Source organism: Mustela nigripes, chromosome 9 (assembly GCF_022355385.1).
Source record: "Mustela nigripes isolate SB6536 chromosome 9, MUSNIG.SB6536, whole genome shotgun sequence".
Taxonomy (NCBI): Eukaryota; Metazoa; Chordata; class Mammalia; order Carnivora; family Mustelidae; genus Mustela; species Mustela nigripes.
Genome location: NC_081565.1, coordinates 22,494,448 through 22,509,210, shown reverse-complemented (window position 1 = coordinate 22,509,210; position 14,763 = coordinate 22,494,448). Strand labels below are relative to the sequence as shown.

The 14,763-nt window shown below is 46.1% G+C and overlaps 1 protein-coding gene across 4 annotated transcripts in view; it reads left to right on the top strand.

Annotated features, from left to right (window-relative positions):
• The window catches only part of PALM2AKAP2 (PALM2 and AKAP2 fusion), a 446,352-nt gene that overhangs the window by 422,437 nt on the left and 9,152 nt on the right, over positions 1–14,763 (top strand). For 3 of the 4 annotated variants that reach the window (XM_059411096.1, XM_059411097.1, XM_059411100.1), the window contains one exon: positions 10,209–10,387. The exons of the other annotated variant lie outside the window; for it this stretch is intronic. In XM_059411096.1, coding sequence (XP_059267079.1) covers positions 10,209–10,387 — 179 coding nt within the window. The remainder of the gene's footprint in view (positions 1–10,208; positions 10,388–14,763) is intronic. 4 annotated transcript variants of the gene reach the window in all.

Below are 14,763 nucleotides of genomic sequence, written 5' to 3'. Positions count from 1 at the left end.
CTGAAATCAAGAGTCACACGTTTCACCGACTGAGCCAAGCCAAGTGCCCCAACTACGTTCATTTTTAAAAATGCATGCCATTTGGGAAGGAATGGTCAAGAAAAGGTTAGATTGAAGGAGTGTTTGGCAAAGGGGTGAGTGTATGTGATGACGGGAGGGCTCTTCAAATGATAGAATTCAGAGTTCTTTTTTGGACATTCTCCTCCAAGGTTTGAAAAGGACAGCTGCCATGGTTAAACATGTCAGCCTGACTCCTGAGAAGACAGGGACCTCCCGTCTTCCTTCCATGCAATGTCTATGGGGTATAGCTTCTGGCAAGAAGAACTTTGGAAAAGGCACTACCTTCCATGGGTTTAGTTCCCTTCTGTAAGCAAGTTCTTCTGTCACTGCTCCTTGTGCTGGTCTTCTGACATATTCAGCGTGCCTGGGTTACCTTCCAGTGGGGCTCTAGCTCTTCTGGGGCCACCTCATAGTGTCCTTGCTCCTTACCCTTGACCCCTATGTGTGGCTACTCTGTGTTCCAAGTTAGACCGGCTTCTGAAAAATCCGACTCCACCGCTGCCAAAAAAGATGTCATCGTAAGCTGAGAAAGAAAAGATGAATCAAAGGACCTAATTCTTTTAAGATCCCTGCTCTACCTCCAGTAAGAAATATGAGCTAATCAAAGCCAGGCGTGGGAGCAGGATGTCCCCTGTGATTGCTGGAGTCTGGTCAGGATATGACTACGTCTCTTACTAGCCATCGTGACCTGCTGTTACTTCCCTCAGGAGACTGGCATTTCAGACCCATTTGATCTTTGTGAATAAGCTACTACTTCGGGGGTGGGCTAACTAGGGGCGGTGGTGGGGAGTGTGTAAGACATGGCCATTCAGGCACCAAGGAGTACATCCTGTATTTCATGTTGTGATATTTTATTTCTCATGACTTTTCCCTATAAACTTCAAAAGTTTCCCAAAACCTGTCTGAGTCAGACCTCACAGGTATTTCCAGCCTGTCTTTACTTTTCAAATATAAATTCATGCCTTCTATAAAAAAAAAAAAAAAAAACTATAGTTAAGGGAAATTAGGTGCCTACATGTGACCATCACGTCTCTGGACTTGTGTCTGCAGTTCAAATCCTGACTCCTCTGCTTGCTGACTGTGTGACTGACTGACTTCACCTCTGTAATCTCCCGTCTCCTCACCAGTAAATGGGAATAAGATAGTACCAACCTCATCAATAGGTTAGAACTGTGCCCAGGACACAGAAGTCTCCCCAGAAGAATGAACTGTTTTGTGGTTATTATAGTTATGGTTATGTTTTGAGAAAAGGCCTTGAAAACAGAAATTATTTTCTGTTGACCTCTTACAGAATTATTTTCGAGGTTGCTCTTCTGTAGCTACTGTGAACCTAAAAGAAAAGTCAAAACATACATTATAAAATCTCTTTATACTCCTAGCTGGTGCATTTTCATGTTTCCTTCATTACAGTGAAAGTCTCACAGAATCTGAGTTCAGGAATTAGTTTTCCACAGTCAGCTGTGATTTCAAAAAACAAAGTGTGTTAGAGGACAATCAAATTACAAGTCCATAAAATTGTTTCCTTTTTTCTTTCCCTCTTTTTTTTTTGGGGGGGGGGGATGGTAATCATCACACAGTCGGACCCACCTTGTTGGTAGAAATGCGTTTAACGAAAAGGTCTTGATGGGAGAATTGGTACTTGCCGTGAATTTTTTTGCTTTTTTGGTCGTACACTCTGCTTCCCCTAGAGAAGCAGAGCTCTTTCCTTCTAGAGGTTTCACCTTCTAGTCCTGTTCATAGGGGACGACCCAATTTCATCCAACAACTCATTCAACACCCCGACCTTTAAGAAATAATCCTTGTTAGTTTCTCAGACTTGTTTTACCAGCGAGGGCTGTATTTCTCATCCGAGCTAGGCTGACCACGTGAAGATTCATGTCATTGCATTTTCCCACCCCTGTGGACCTTCAGAAAAAGAGATGAAAGGACCAGGGACCAGTCCTTGGTGTGTGGGTCACAGCTGGCCCCCACCAGCACCTGGGCCCTGGAGCTGACAGGCAGGATATTCCGTTTTACTGGGAGGAAGTGAAATTGAAAATACAAGTCTGAGCTCATTTCTTTCTGGGGACTTGTGAGTCGACCGTCTTAGATGTTTCAATCTTATCCCCATGCTGCGGGAAAAAAGGAGGTCATTGAAGGGCTGGGCAAGGCCTGGCATCTGGTGGGCGTCTTTGTTCGGTTTGGTTTGGTTTTTAAGTAAGAGTGGGTGATGGCTTTTTCTTTTCTTTTGAGAAATGTAGTAACAAAGGGGTCTTTGATTTAGGAACTCCAACACCATAGACATGGAATATAATAATCCCCCAAATCATAGTGTTTGGCCAAAATAATTTTCTAAACTTTTGAAACCCATATTCTTGGCCTGTTCGAAGTTAGCCTTGTCCATACTGAAGGAGGGTCTGGGCTGTCAGCAGTGGTGACAGCTGTGTGTTCTGAGGACATGCAGCCCTTGCTCTGGTTCCTGGTTGCTCTGTCTGCCGCCCCCTCCCCCCAAGGCAACACAGCCCATCACAGATGCCCAAGGGAAACCCTTCTTGCCTGGAAAATCCAGAATTGCAGCCAAGGCATGGCTTTCTCTCTCTCCACCAGAAACTGGCTTCATGATTTATAATAGTAGTTATCTATAATAATAGTTTCTTTATAAAACAGAAATGGGAAATTTTCACAAATTCATGTTGTTTAGTTTTCCACTCATGACGGGACACAGCATTTACTAATTTGGAGTGAGATGTAGCTGCCCCCTCTGCCCTGTAGTCCACCTCACAGACCTACAGCCTGTGACGGTCACTGTCGCAGATGTGAGGGTCACAGTCGCAGATGGGAGCGGTGCTGATCTGAGGCCCCGGGGAAGCGTAGGCTCATCAGTGAGATGCGAAGGCGTGTGGATTGCCTCGTGCATGAAGTTAAAGTAGTTAAGTAGTTAAATAGTTTAAGTAGTTAAAGCAGACAGCTTTATCTACTTGACTAAGCATGGCTACCAATATTTAAAGGAAATTTTTTCTGCTTTCTTTTATATTTTTAAATTAATTCATGCTTACTGTAGACAAAAACTGGCTCATAATCCACCCTAGTTAGGATTTCTGCCTAGTTTTCTGCACACACATACGGACATGGAAGAAAATATTGGGTTTATATTTTTATGAATTTCCTATCGCTGCTGAGATAAATCACCACAAATTTATTATCTTACGGTTCTGAGGTCAGAAGTTGACAGTGTATCAGCTGTGGATTGAATTGAGGTCCCCCCAAAATTCGTAGATTGAGCCCTAACCCGCAGTGGAGATGAGCACTTTGTGAGAGGTAATTCGAATTAGATGAAGTCAGGAGGGTGCGGCCCTTAGGATGAAATTAGTGCCCTCCTCGGAAGACACCAGAGAGCCAGCTCTCTCTCTGTCTCGGCCGTGGGAGGACACAGGGAGATGTGGCCATCTGCAAAATAGGAGAACAAGTTCTCACCCGAACCCAACCATGCTGCTACCCTGATTTTAGATGTCCAGCCTCTAGAACTGTGAAAAAATAAATTGCCATTGGGTAAGCCACGCCGTTCATGGTACTTTGTTATGGCTCCTCAGACAGACTGAGACAGTGTTTGTCGGGGCTACAACCAGTGTGTTAAAAGGGCTGTGTTCCTTCCAGGGACACTTCTGGGCTCCTTCCCTTTTCCCTTTTTCACTTTGAGAGGCTGCCTGCATTTCTTGGCTCATAGCCCCTTCCGCCATCTTCACAACCAGCAGCATAGTGCCTTCCAGTCTCTCTCTGACCCTCCTACTTCCTTCTTAGTAGGACCCAGGTAGTTACATCAAGCCCAGCTGGGTAATACAGCATCGTCTACCCTACTCAGAGCCCTTACCTTCATTACACCTGCGAAGTCCTTTTGCCGTGAAGGCAACGTCTTGGCAGGTCTTAGGGATTAGGATGTGGCCGTCCTTGTGGAGGCTATCATTCTGCTATCACAGGACTGTTCGTCTTACTCGGAGAACAGCTTTACCAGATGTCACACATGCACTTTTGTTTCTTTCATACAGCTGGTAAGTGGCGAACCGGGATTTGAACCCTGGCAGTTGTCTCTAGACCCTGTACTCTTAAAGCCTTGATACAGATCTGCTTTTGCAATCTGTTTTTTTTTTTCCCCTTTAAGTATTTTGTGTGTTTTCCCATGACCTTAACTATTCCTCTAAATTTGAGAGACTAAAACATGATTTGTGATAACTAAATACTACTCATTATCTGAGTAAGTCAAAACTAATTTAACCAGTCTCCTACGTTCAGATGTCTTTGTTGTTTCCACATGTGTCATTATATATGATGGTAAAAATGCTTGTACATAAGCTTCGTGCCTCTACTTAATTATTAGCTGAACTTGTGTGAGCCCGTTAAGGTAACTGGCGTACACCAGAGAACAGTATTTCACAAATTGTTTTCTTTGAGATATTAATAGGGATTTTATGAAATGAGGTTCCCTCATTAAATTAATTTGAGAAATACTACACACCCATCCTTGAATTAGTGATTCACGATCACAGCTGCACTAAAACCTTGGAGAAGTCCCCTGGTAAAGAAATCCATCTCATTTTATTTTTAAAGCTTTCTTTAACCAAGTGTTTACCAATGACTGTTTGTTAGCAGCTGGTATGACTTTGCAAAGTTAAGCCAACAGGACACAATTTGAGAAAGACCTGGAATCATGCCACCCAAGGGAAGTTGCTTACCTTCAACATCTTTAAGAGCTTATAAAGTCTAAAATTATTCTCGATGAGTATTAACCCAAAGAATATGAAAACCTAATTCAAAAAGATATATGCAACATTTTTTACAGCATTTTTTTTTTTTTAGATTTTATTTATTTATCTGACACAGAAATCACAAGTAGGCAGAGAGGCAGGCAGAGGGAGAGGGAGAAGCAGGCTCCCTGCTGAGCAGAGAGCCCAACGCAGGGCTCGATCCCAGGACCCTGAGATCATGACCTGAGCCAAAGGCAGAGGCTTAACCCACTGAGCCACCCAGGCACCTCCAGCATTTTTTACAATATGTTTATTCCAGCATTATTTACAATAGCTAAACTATGGAAGTAACCCAAGTGTTCACTGATAGATTAATAAAGAAGACATTGTATGTGTGTGTATATATATATATATATATATATATATATATTCATACATATACATATGTATTACATACATACGCAGTTACATACACACATCTGTAGTGGAATATTACTCAGCCATCAAAAAGAATGAAATAGTGACATTTGCAACAACATGGATGGATCTAGAAGATATAATGCTAAGTGAAATAAGTCAGGCAGAGGAAAACAAATGCTGTGTGAGTTCACTCTTATGTGGAATTTAAGGAACAAAGAAAATAAGAAACAAACAGACTCTTAACCTATATAGAGAACAAACCAATGGTCATCAGAGGGGAGTTGGGTGGGGGGATGGGCTTGAAACAGGTGATGGGGATTAAGAGTATACTTATGATGAGCACTGAGTAACGTATAGATTGTTGAATCACAATATTGTACACCTGAAATAAGTATAACACTGTGTATACTAAATTGGAATTTTAAAAAATACACTAAAAAGTAATAACTAATAAGTGAATAAAGTTATTCTAGATGGAATAGTTTGAACAAAATCATGTTTATGAAGGGGAGTTGAAAATGTCTCCTACCTTCCACCGAGAATTCCTGCCTAGTTTTATTCTGTTGGTTCCTTATGTCAGATGCCGTAGAACTCACGTTACACCTGCTCGCTGCTCTGTAAATGTCAGGGACCAGCCTTTGGCCAAGACCAACACAGGTGTGCCCCAACATCTGCGTGATGCTTTCTGTTCATGCTGTTTCACAGGAACAGTGATGGGTGTCCTTCAAGAGAGCTAGTTTGTAGAGCATGCAGTCCAGATGAGGAGCTAGACAGCAGGACGTCTGCCATCCCCTTTCAGCTACCATCAACTAGTCAGTCATTCATTAAGTGAATAAACACACGAGAGCAAGTTTTGATGGAGCAAATGGGGGTGGAACATGTTGGCACGGGGAGGTGCTGTGTGCGATACGCGCCGGTGAGCACCAAAGTTAACCATCACTGTTCCGGAATTGTAATGGGGTGCATCTTCTGGGCCAAGGAATTTCCAGGGGCCTTGCAGGGCCATGGGCAAAGGTGAGACGGACTTCCCAGGTCTGTGGCACAGACCATTTTGCATCACATCCATGTGATGATCCCTGAGCCCCCACCAGTGGTGGTGTATGCAGTGTCCACTGCTGGGGGAAGAGAATTAGAAACTTCTTCACACATCCTCATCGAGAGGACTGTTGGCTACAATCTTGGGCCCTCCGAGGAAGAGGTTGGGTATGGAGCAGATGCCCCTTCAGCTGTTGGACCTTCTGTGTGATTGCTGAGACCGCACAGTGCGTAGTTTGAGCTGTACTGGGTCAGTGGGGGAAGGAGGGTAGCATGGTTGGAGATTACAGGTTCTAGCAGAGAAGCCCAGCCAAGCTGGCTTCCCCTGATCCCAATCAGACTGATGGCCAGAGGTCAGGGGATGGGATGGGTTGTGGTGTCTCCTTTCTCTGGGGAACCCGTGACAGCTTCCCTTGAGGCTCTGACATTGGTTTTGTTAATCAGAAACCTGTTCTCTCAAAGACCTCTGGACCTCTTTGGAAGTGGCCATTCCAGACCTGTCAGCCATCTTTCTAACCTGTTACTTCTGTGACCTCTAGTGGCTGGAACTAGTAAAACGTGCTCCAGGGATGGGTGGTTTTGCTGGAATATTAAGAATAAGCAGGAAAATGCCTTTTAATGTCCAATACTTGACTATTTCTCTATATTAACCCTTCACAACCTTTTTATGATTCTCTTTCAGCATACATTCCATCATCTAATTTAGCCATAATCAACACAATTTGCGTTCCAGACCAGACCCAACTCTTAATTGTTACTCTAGCTGACATTAACTTGGGCTGGCATTAGCCTCTGAGTCTCTGTGGTCTAAACCATTCACAGATGTCATGGCATTGACCCTGACTACATCCCAAGGTGGTTGTAAGAATCAAATGACATGGAGCTTATAAATAAAATGCCACATAAATGTGCTTGCTATTCCTACAAAGCCATTGAATCTGTGCTTCTGTAGACCAAGATGGCTTTGTTTCATGGCTTTGGTGAAAACATTTAAACTCTCCTCAGATTCTTTACTGGGAATTTTATCCCAATTCACAAGCACTTAACAGGTGGCTGCTGCATATATGTCAGAATGTCATAATGTACTTAGTGTACTTAGTGGTTCATTCCACAAACATGAGCACCTGCTTTGTGCCAAATACCAGTGGGTGCCGGGATCCAGCAATGACCTTGACAGACAAGGTCCTGCTCTAAGGGAGTTTACATTCAAATGAGTTAAGGGATTCATAATGGTTGAAATCATCCCTATCCTGGGTTGACATTATAGCTTAACTAAGAAGAGAAGCTTAAACAACCGTGTATGATACAAGTCAATATGTGATGGGGCTTTCACAGAAGTATAAACAAAGTGCCATGATCCAGGGGTCCTACTGTGGTATGTGTGAAAGGGTGAATTTAGAGCAGTGAATATGGACTCTCCTTTCTAGAAGGTTAATACTGGAGAGGTGACTGTTGGGAAATTATTTGGATACCTATGAAGTCAGTTGGAAAATGATCGACCTGGTAATTTGGTATCTATTTCTAGTTCTAGAAGAATTGCAAAAATCTTATGCAGTATATGCCCTTGAAATTGCTCATTCTCATTTGGTAGACATATTGTTCTTTGAGATTACAAATAGTCACTAGATCATTGGAATCTCACTGTTTTAAATACTAACTTTATAAATATTAACTTACATCAACTGTGTGAGGTAGGTACTTCTAGCCTCATACCCATTTTATAGATGAGGACCCTGAGATAGAGAAACAGGAAGTTGCCCAAGATTTGGCTGCTAAGTATTGGATTCAAACCCAGATGGCTAGCTCCAGAGCTGCATGCTCACCACTATGCTGTATAATTTCTTAAGGCTTCACTTAAAAAGTCAATGGGAATTCTTAGAGACACATACTAAGCATTTAGGGGTGATACTACCTAAGGTCTAAGGTTGATTTAAAATATTTCTGTATGAAAAGAGGAAAGAAGATAGATGGAAAAGGCATGGTAAAATGTTGCTAACAGTTTAATCTAGTTGATGGGTCTGTAGGTATTATGATAGCATTCTGTGTTTTCATAATAAAATATAGAATCCATTGCTAGTGAATTTGAGGACTTCAAAATATTTATTGCCTTACTGTCAATATCAAAAGACTTTTTATTAGTGACCTGAGTAATTTAGGTCAAGACAATGAGTTTTGCTAAGTTATGATGGAATGGTGGGTCTGCAGATAGAGTGCTCTGTGTATTAAAAAACACCTTACACCTAATTTGCCAAATATGATGGCCATATGTCTTTTCTTTTAATCAATAAAGGTTGATCCTCTTGCCAGAAATATTTGACAGAATGGCAAAATGAGTTTGACTTAGAAGGGACCTTAAAGAAGTTTCTTCCCAAATTCTCTCTTTTTAAAAAAAAAGGATTTTATTTATTTATTTGACAGAGAAGGGGGGGAGGGGTAGAAGGAGAGGGAGAAGCAGGCTCCCTGCTGAGCAGGGAGCCCAATGTGGGACTTGATCCCAGGACCCTGGGATCATGACCTGAGCCAAAGGTAGTCGCTTAACCAACTGAGCCACCCAGGCACTCCCAAATTCTCTTTTTATAATTAGAAAAGTTGAAGCTTGGAGATCTTAAGTGATTGGCCCAAGATAAGAGGGAGAACAAGAAATGGTTGTCTACGGTCAACACAGAGCTAGTGAATGGAAGTGCAAGAATTAAAACCTGGGTTTTCTGAACTCTAGGGTGTGGGGAGGGTGTCCAATTCCCATCAAAAGGAACTATGCCCAGAAAAGGGCTGTAGCAGCCCACATGGAGACATGGTCCCCAGGCTTCACTTGGTGACTGTGGCTACAGCAGTTGCCAAGTTAGAAGTCCAGGGAGGAAGAGGAAAAAACATGAGCCACCTTCCGCTTGGGAATGAAAGGGGTCAAAAGGATCCGTCTCCTCCCTTGGTGGTTTCCAAACTTTTAGACTCAAATGGCCCTAGTAATTTGTGAGCTCCTTCCACATTCCTTGTTCACAGACCCTATCTGTGTCTTCCGTAATGGGCATAGTTAGAAAAATCATGGCTGTTGCACCTGAAGATGACTCTCAGAGGAGCATTTGGGGCTCTGGCAATGAGACTCACCCCGTGATGGGTCAGGAGTCCGGGCCGGGCATTTCCTGAGAGGGAAGGATACAGACAGTCTTAATGAAAGTGCCTGGAGTCACCATGGCATCACAGCTGACCTGATGTCCTTATCCTGAGAATTCTCATAGGGCCCTTCAGAAGCTTAAAATTTCACCTTTTCCAAGTCTGGTGCATGCCTTTCTGCCACACCCAACCTGCCTTTGTTGGTATTCCGACCCTAAGGTCTGAGAGTTGCAACCGTATGCTCTCAGGGCCCTGGCAGGTAAGGCAGGTAAGAGTGAAGCTGTCCAGTGTAAGACTGGGGTGACCTGGGAACAACAAGCCTGGCTCTCGTCAGATGTTTTGTAGTCCTGTGCTGTCCATGCAGAAAGGCTGGGCAGGTCTGCTGCCCACTGCACTTGTGACTTCTGATAGAAGAACTTGGTGAGGAAAGCAAGAGACCTGGACCCATCGCCAGCTCCCTGGGACCTCAGCAAGGCATCCCCTTTGCAGAGCCTGTTTTCTTCAACTGTAAAATGTGGGTTTCAAAGGCTTGGCAGCACCGCCACCTCTGATGGTCGAATTCTGTAATCTGTGATAGAGGACATATTCCCAAAACAATCAGAGCCAGTGTCTGTCTGACATAGATTTCCAGAGTGCCTGCAGGCCTCCTTGGTCTGGCTGATTTTCCAGCACTGACATCCTTGAGGTCTTTGTCGGATGGGTTTGTGACATCATCTCTAACTTTTAGTCCCTGCAGGACAACGACCCACACTTAACTACCAGTTCTGGTACTGCTCTCTGTCAGAGGTTGCTTTTTGCAGGTGTTCTTTCTGGAAGCAGTCATGAGCAGACGAGCTTAGAAAGGGTCTTCTCTTCCTGTTGTTTCAGGGAAAATAGAGAAAGTCAAACCTCCTCCATCCCCCTCACCTGAAGGCCCCAGCGCGCAGCCTGACTTAGCTCCTGAAGAGGCTGCCGGAACCCAGCGGCCCAAGAATCTGATGCAGACCCTCATGGAAGACTATGAGACACACAAATCTAAAAGGCGTGAGAGAATGGATGATAGTAGTGTAAGTGTTTCCTCCTTTCCTCTTTCTCTGAGGGCGAACGGCCGCGTGGCGTGTGGTTATCCCAGTTCAGGCGCGGGTGTGTGTGCCGTGGTCTGGCCAGCGTCCTGGCTCTGAAGCCAGTTCTCAGATGTGTCCGTTTAATGTGCCTAGAGTTGGGTTTGGGTGTTTTGCCTTGTTTCTCAAAAACGTGGATCACGGAGGGAGCGGGTCGTTTCGCTGCTGAGTGTATGTAGCTGGAACCCACCGGCGAGGCCAGAGCAGGGGATGTCTGGTGTGTAGAAAAAAACCACATGAGGACAGCACAGGAGGAAGGACTCAAGCACCCCAAAATCATGTCCGGGTCCTGGGGAGCTGATTGCTACCATGGCCGGCCCACCCCATAGACGTTTTATTTCTCTAGAGAACTGTGACGAGGCTGTCCCTCTGCTGTCTCCTCGCAGCAGTCCCCATAAATGTGTCGCAGTGTGCCAGAGGCTAAATGTGTTTTGGGCTGTTCCCAAGTGTGTGTGTACAGTTTGGCAGGAAAGAGCCATTGGAAATGACAGTTCGAAACCACAGGGCTACCCTGCTACCCTCGGTTCTCAAGATCTTTTTTGCCCGTGACAGTCAACCTGAGCCATGAAGGAAATCATCTACTCTGGCGTTTCTTTCTCCAGTCGGAGACATTAGGATTGTTTCACACAGTCTCCCCGCCAGGAGCTCCGGGGCCCATGCCGACCTCCTGGGAGTCTGGTTGGCCTCCGTCTCGTACCATTTATCGAAGTGGTCCTCCCCCATGCCCGCACAGTTTCACCTGGGTCACAATTAGCCTGGGTCTGTTGAAGACACTGCCCGGTTTACCCAGAGGGTGCTGGTTTATGCCTGTGGTCCTGGTGTAATTTTTAACAGGCCCCCCCCCCCCCCCCCCAGTTTGGATGCTAAATTATTGGGTCACCTTCAGCTTCAACCTACAGGCTCACAGTACGAATCCCATGCCTACTTACTGCCTTACTTATCCTGGTTGGCTAAACTCGAAAGGTTTCTGCACTCGAAGCTAGATCCCGAATGATGCTTTTAAAATATTTAGTGATAAAGAAAGTGGACACCTCCATGGACACCAGCCCGATGACTCGCTTGCGTTCCCCAGGCTCTCCCTTGGGTTTACACCTAAACTGCCTGGAACGCTGCCTCAGCTGCTCTGGTCAGCCGGCACATTTGGGGGACATTCCTCCTACCACACGGTGGATGGGGCCTGGGTGGGGCCCGGGCTTCGGTAGCTGCCGCAGACACTCCTGCTGGGACTCCTTCGCCCAGCGCATGGGACTTCTGCCCATGAAGTCACCTTGGCCAGCACTTCTCTACAGCCCCACTGAGAACACGGAGTCTCCCTGTAGGTATTTTCTGGGGCCTGTGCTTTTGAGGTGCTTGCTTGCTTCCTTCCAGGGAGTCCTCACTGTGTATCAGCAGCCGTGGGGGCGGTTAGCTGAGGGGCCCCTGCATCCTGGCACGGAAGGGGAGGAACGAATGGAAGCACTCTGCGTGTGCCCCGTGCAAGTGTTTTCTAAGCACCGGCCGCGTATCTCTGGTGTGTGCTTTTTGTGCGTCCATTAGAGGCACACACTACCCACAGAAGTGAAGAGCCTGCGGCCGCCCACTCAGCAAACAGAGCTGAAAACTGCCTTCGTGCAAACTCAGGAGGCCACCAGACCGGCTTTCCCCTTCGCCTTCAGGACGCTACCTGGAATCAACGTCTCAATATACGCCTTACCCCTCACTTAACCACCCAAGTGGCAGGCTCCCATGTCAGTTTTTCCTCAAGTAAAGAAACATTTTGCATAAGGAAGAAACCCGTTAACTAATCAGGCTATTAATATCCCCAGATCTTGGATTCAGAGCCAGGGGTTTTACACTGTCCTTGAGATACAAGAGAACTAAGTTTGTTGTTGTGGGAAACTTAGGAACAGAGCAAAATCTATGCAGTTCACTATATCCTCTATACCCAGAACTTCAAAAGCCTACTCAGGTTGCTTCTAAAGCACGTAAGTGACCATCAGCTAAACTTGATGTTCGTGCCACCTGTTCGTTCACCCCTTAGACCCTTTCATCCCGGGGATCCTTTCTACTGTCTCTTCATCAGTTGCTGAGGAACGTGTCAAAGTTTCCCTGCAGGAATGAACAGACTTCATTTGTCTTTCTAGCTGTTTCTGGCCCCTTCTTTAATCATCTCTTCTACCAGAAGGATAATCAAAGGGAGCCAATGGGTTGCTTGATATTTGTGTACCTGGCTTCCCTGCCCCAGAAGCTGGTAGTTCTGTTTTCCCAGTGCCGTTCCCATACACTATTCTGAGGGTGCAACCTGACTCCTTAGCCGCCCCCCCCCCCAGGAGCCTTATCTGGCTCACCTGAGGCCAGCGTCACCTGACACATCCACCTGCCAATATTCTTCCCAGTAGGTCACTGGACAGCACTATGGGTCCCTCACACACACTCAGGACCAAACTTTGTGTTTGCTCAGGGGAAGCAGCGAGCTCTTTCTGACTGGAATGAAAAGAATTCTTACTCGCTTACTGAGGGGAAGGAAGACCTAATATGGGGCAGTTGGCCTGTCTGTGTAGTGATACGGTAGACCCATGGTCCTATGGAGCATGAAGGACAGAAGAAAGAGAAGACAGAGGAACCAAAGGAAGCTATGCCTAGAGTTTTCATGAGTGGTTTTTGCAAACCCCTGAGAAAGACATGCTTGCCATTCCAGACAGATGAGTTTTTTCCCCACCCTGGAGCAGCAGTGGTCTCTGGAGTCCTGTCCCTGCCTCATTTCCAGCTTAAATTTTCCCACTTTTTAAAAAATTGTATGCCAGACCGGAAGGAGGCTGCTGGCTCCTGGATCCCCTGCCAGGGGATCGTGTGGGGGAAGCTGCAGTATTTGGTGGCCTTTTTCATGTGTCTGAGCTGGCCCTCTTCTGCTGGAAACAAGGTGAATGCTTCGAAAACAACAGAAGATGGGAAGTTCAATCCCAGCTCTCTTTTGGGGTATCTACCCACAAAGCACTGCATTGGGGATCTTACATCACCTGTGGATGTCTGCTCCTTTCACAGTTGGTGAAAAAGTCAATAACAAGGAACTGGAAAAAGGTCCCTTTGGCCACCCTTGTTACCGGCTCTGACCTTGGACGGGTGCCACCTGCTGGTTTCCTTGCACTGTGTGAGATGGTCACCAAGGAGTGCCTCCCTGCTCAGGGCTTTGGCCAGGCCCCACTAAGAGACCCCTCCATTAATTTGGGGGTAGCGACGTTGCTTTCTCTACCCTTAGCCCCTTAACCCTGGTTTACCAGCCTCCACAGGGCCTTTGTACAAATTAGAAAAAAGCACCTATTTTTATGTTCCAGGATGCACCCCTGCCTCACTGGGAGGGCAGTGAGCGGACCTAGCTGCAACCCCGTGCACCCGCTCAGCCTGGTTCTTCTGTGCCTCATGTGCACCACACACCCAGATGCAACGGTCCTGTTCTGATTATGGATTGCTCGTATCTGGAAGTGTTTTCTTTGTGAAAGTGTCCCCTTATCTGGGCCTGATGGCCATCTCTGGTCCATCCTGTAACACACGATGGGCTGGTGAATCATAGTTTCCTAGAAGGTTCCCTGGTGCCTTGCAAAGGAACGATGTTTAGGCAAAAGTGTTTTTCTAGCCACTTGTTCCCTGAGCCTCTGAAGGGAACGGGTTCTTGAGTCAGTGATGCTCTTGAACAAGTTGGTGGATTTGCCTTCCCTTTCTCACCGCAGAGATGCTGACCTGCACCCAAATTACAGTCTCCTGTAGGCATTCGGCCCCAACCCCGCTTCTAGCATAGGGTCTGCTTTTGGAGGGTTTCTACTCTCCCTTGCCCCCGAAATAGTTACTGAGGCATCTTTCAGTCGTCCCTGCCTATTTTGGAATAAGAGAAGGCCTCACCTGTTCTTCTGGGCTAAGTCAAAGCTGGGGGCTAGCGTGCTTTTCTAAGAATTCCTCACACACATTCCCCCTCAAACCAAGACACCCTGTGGCCATACTTACTCTCAGGGAATGGACGAGGGAGTCCTGTCCTGTGCCCCACACCACAGCTCCGTGGGAAGCTTAGCCACAATCAAGGATGTTTCGTGCTACCTAGATTTCTCCTAGCTGCTCCTGCTCTGTGGGGGTACAAAAAGAATTCATCAGACCCGGGTCATCAGCCTTGACCATCACAGAACTGTAATTTTTAGCGCGACACATTAATAGCCGATAATGACCACAGACATTGGACCTCACCTAACCAGTCCATGGATGCCAGCGGCCAAGACTGAGAAATGCCTCCAGTGTCCTAAGCTGTGTAAACACAAGGTCATTACCATTACCATAGTTCCAGAGGGGGCTGCCCAAAG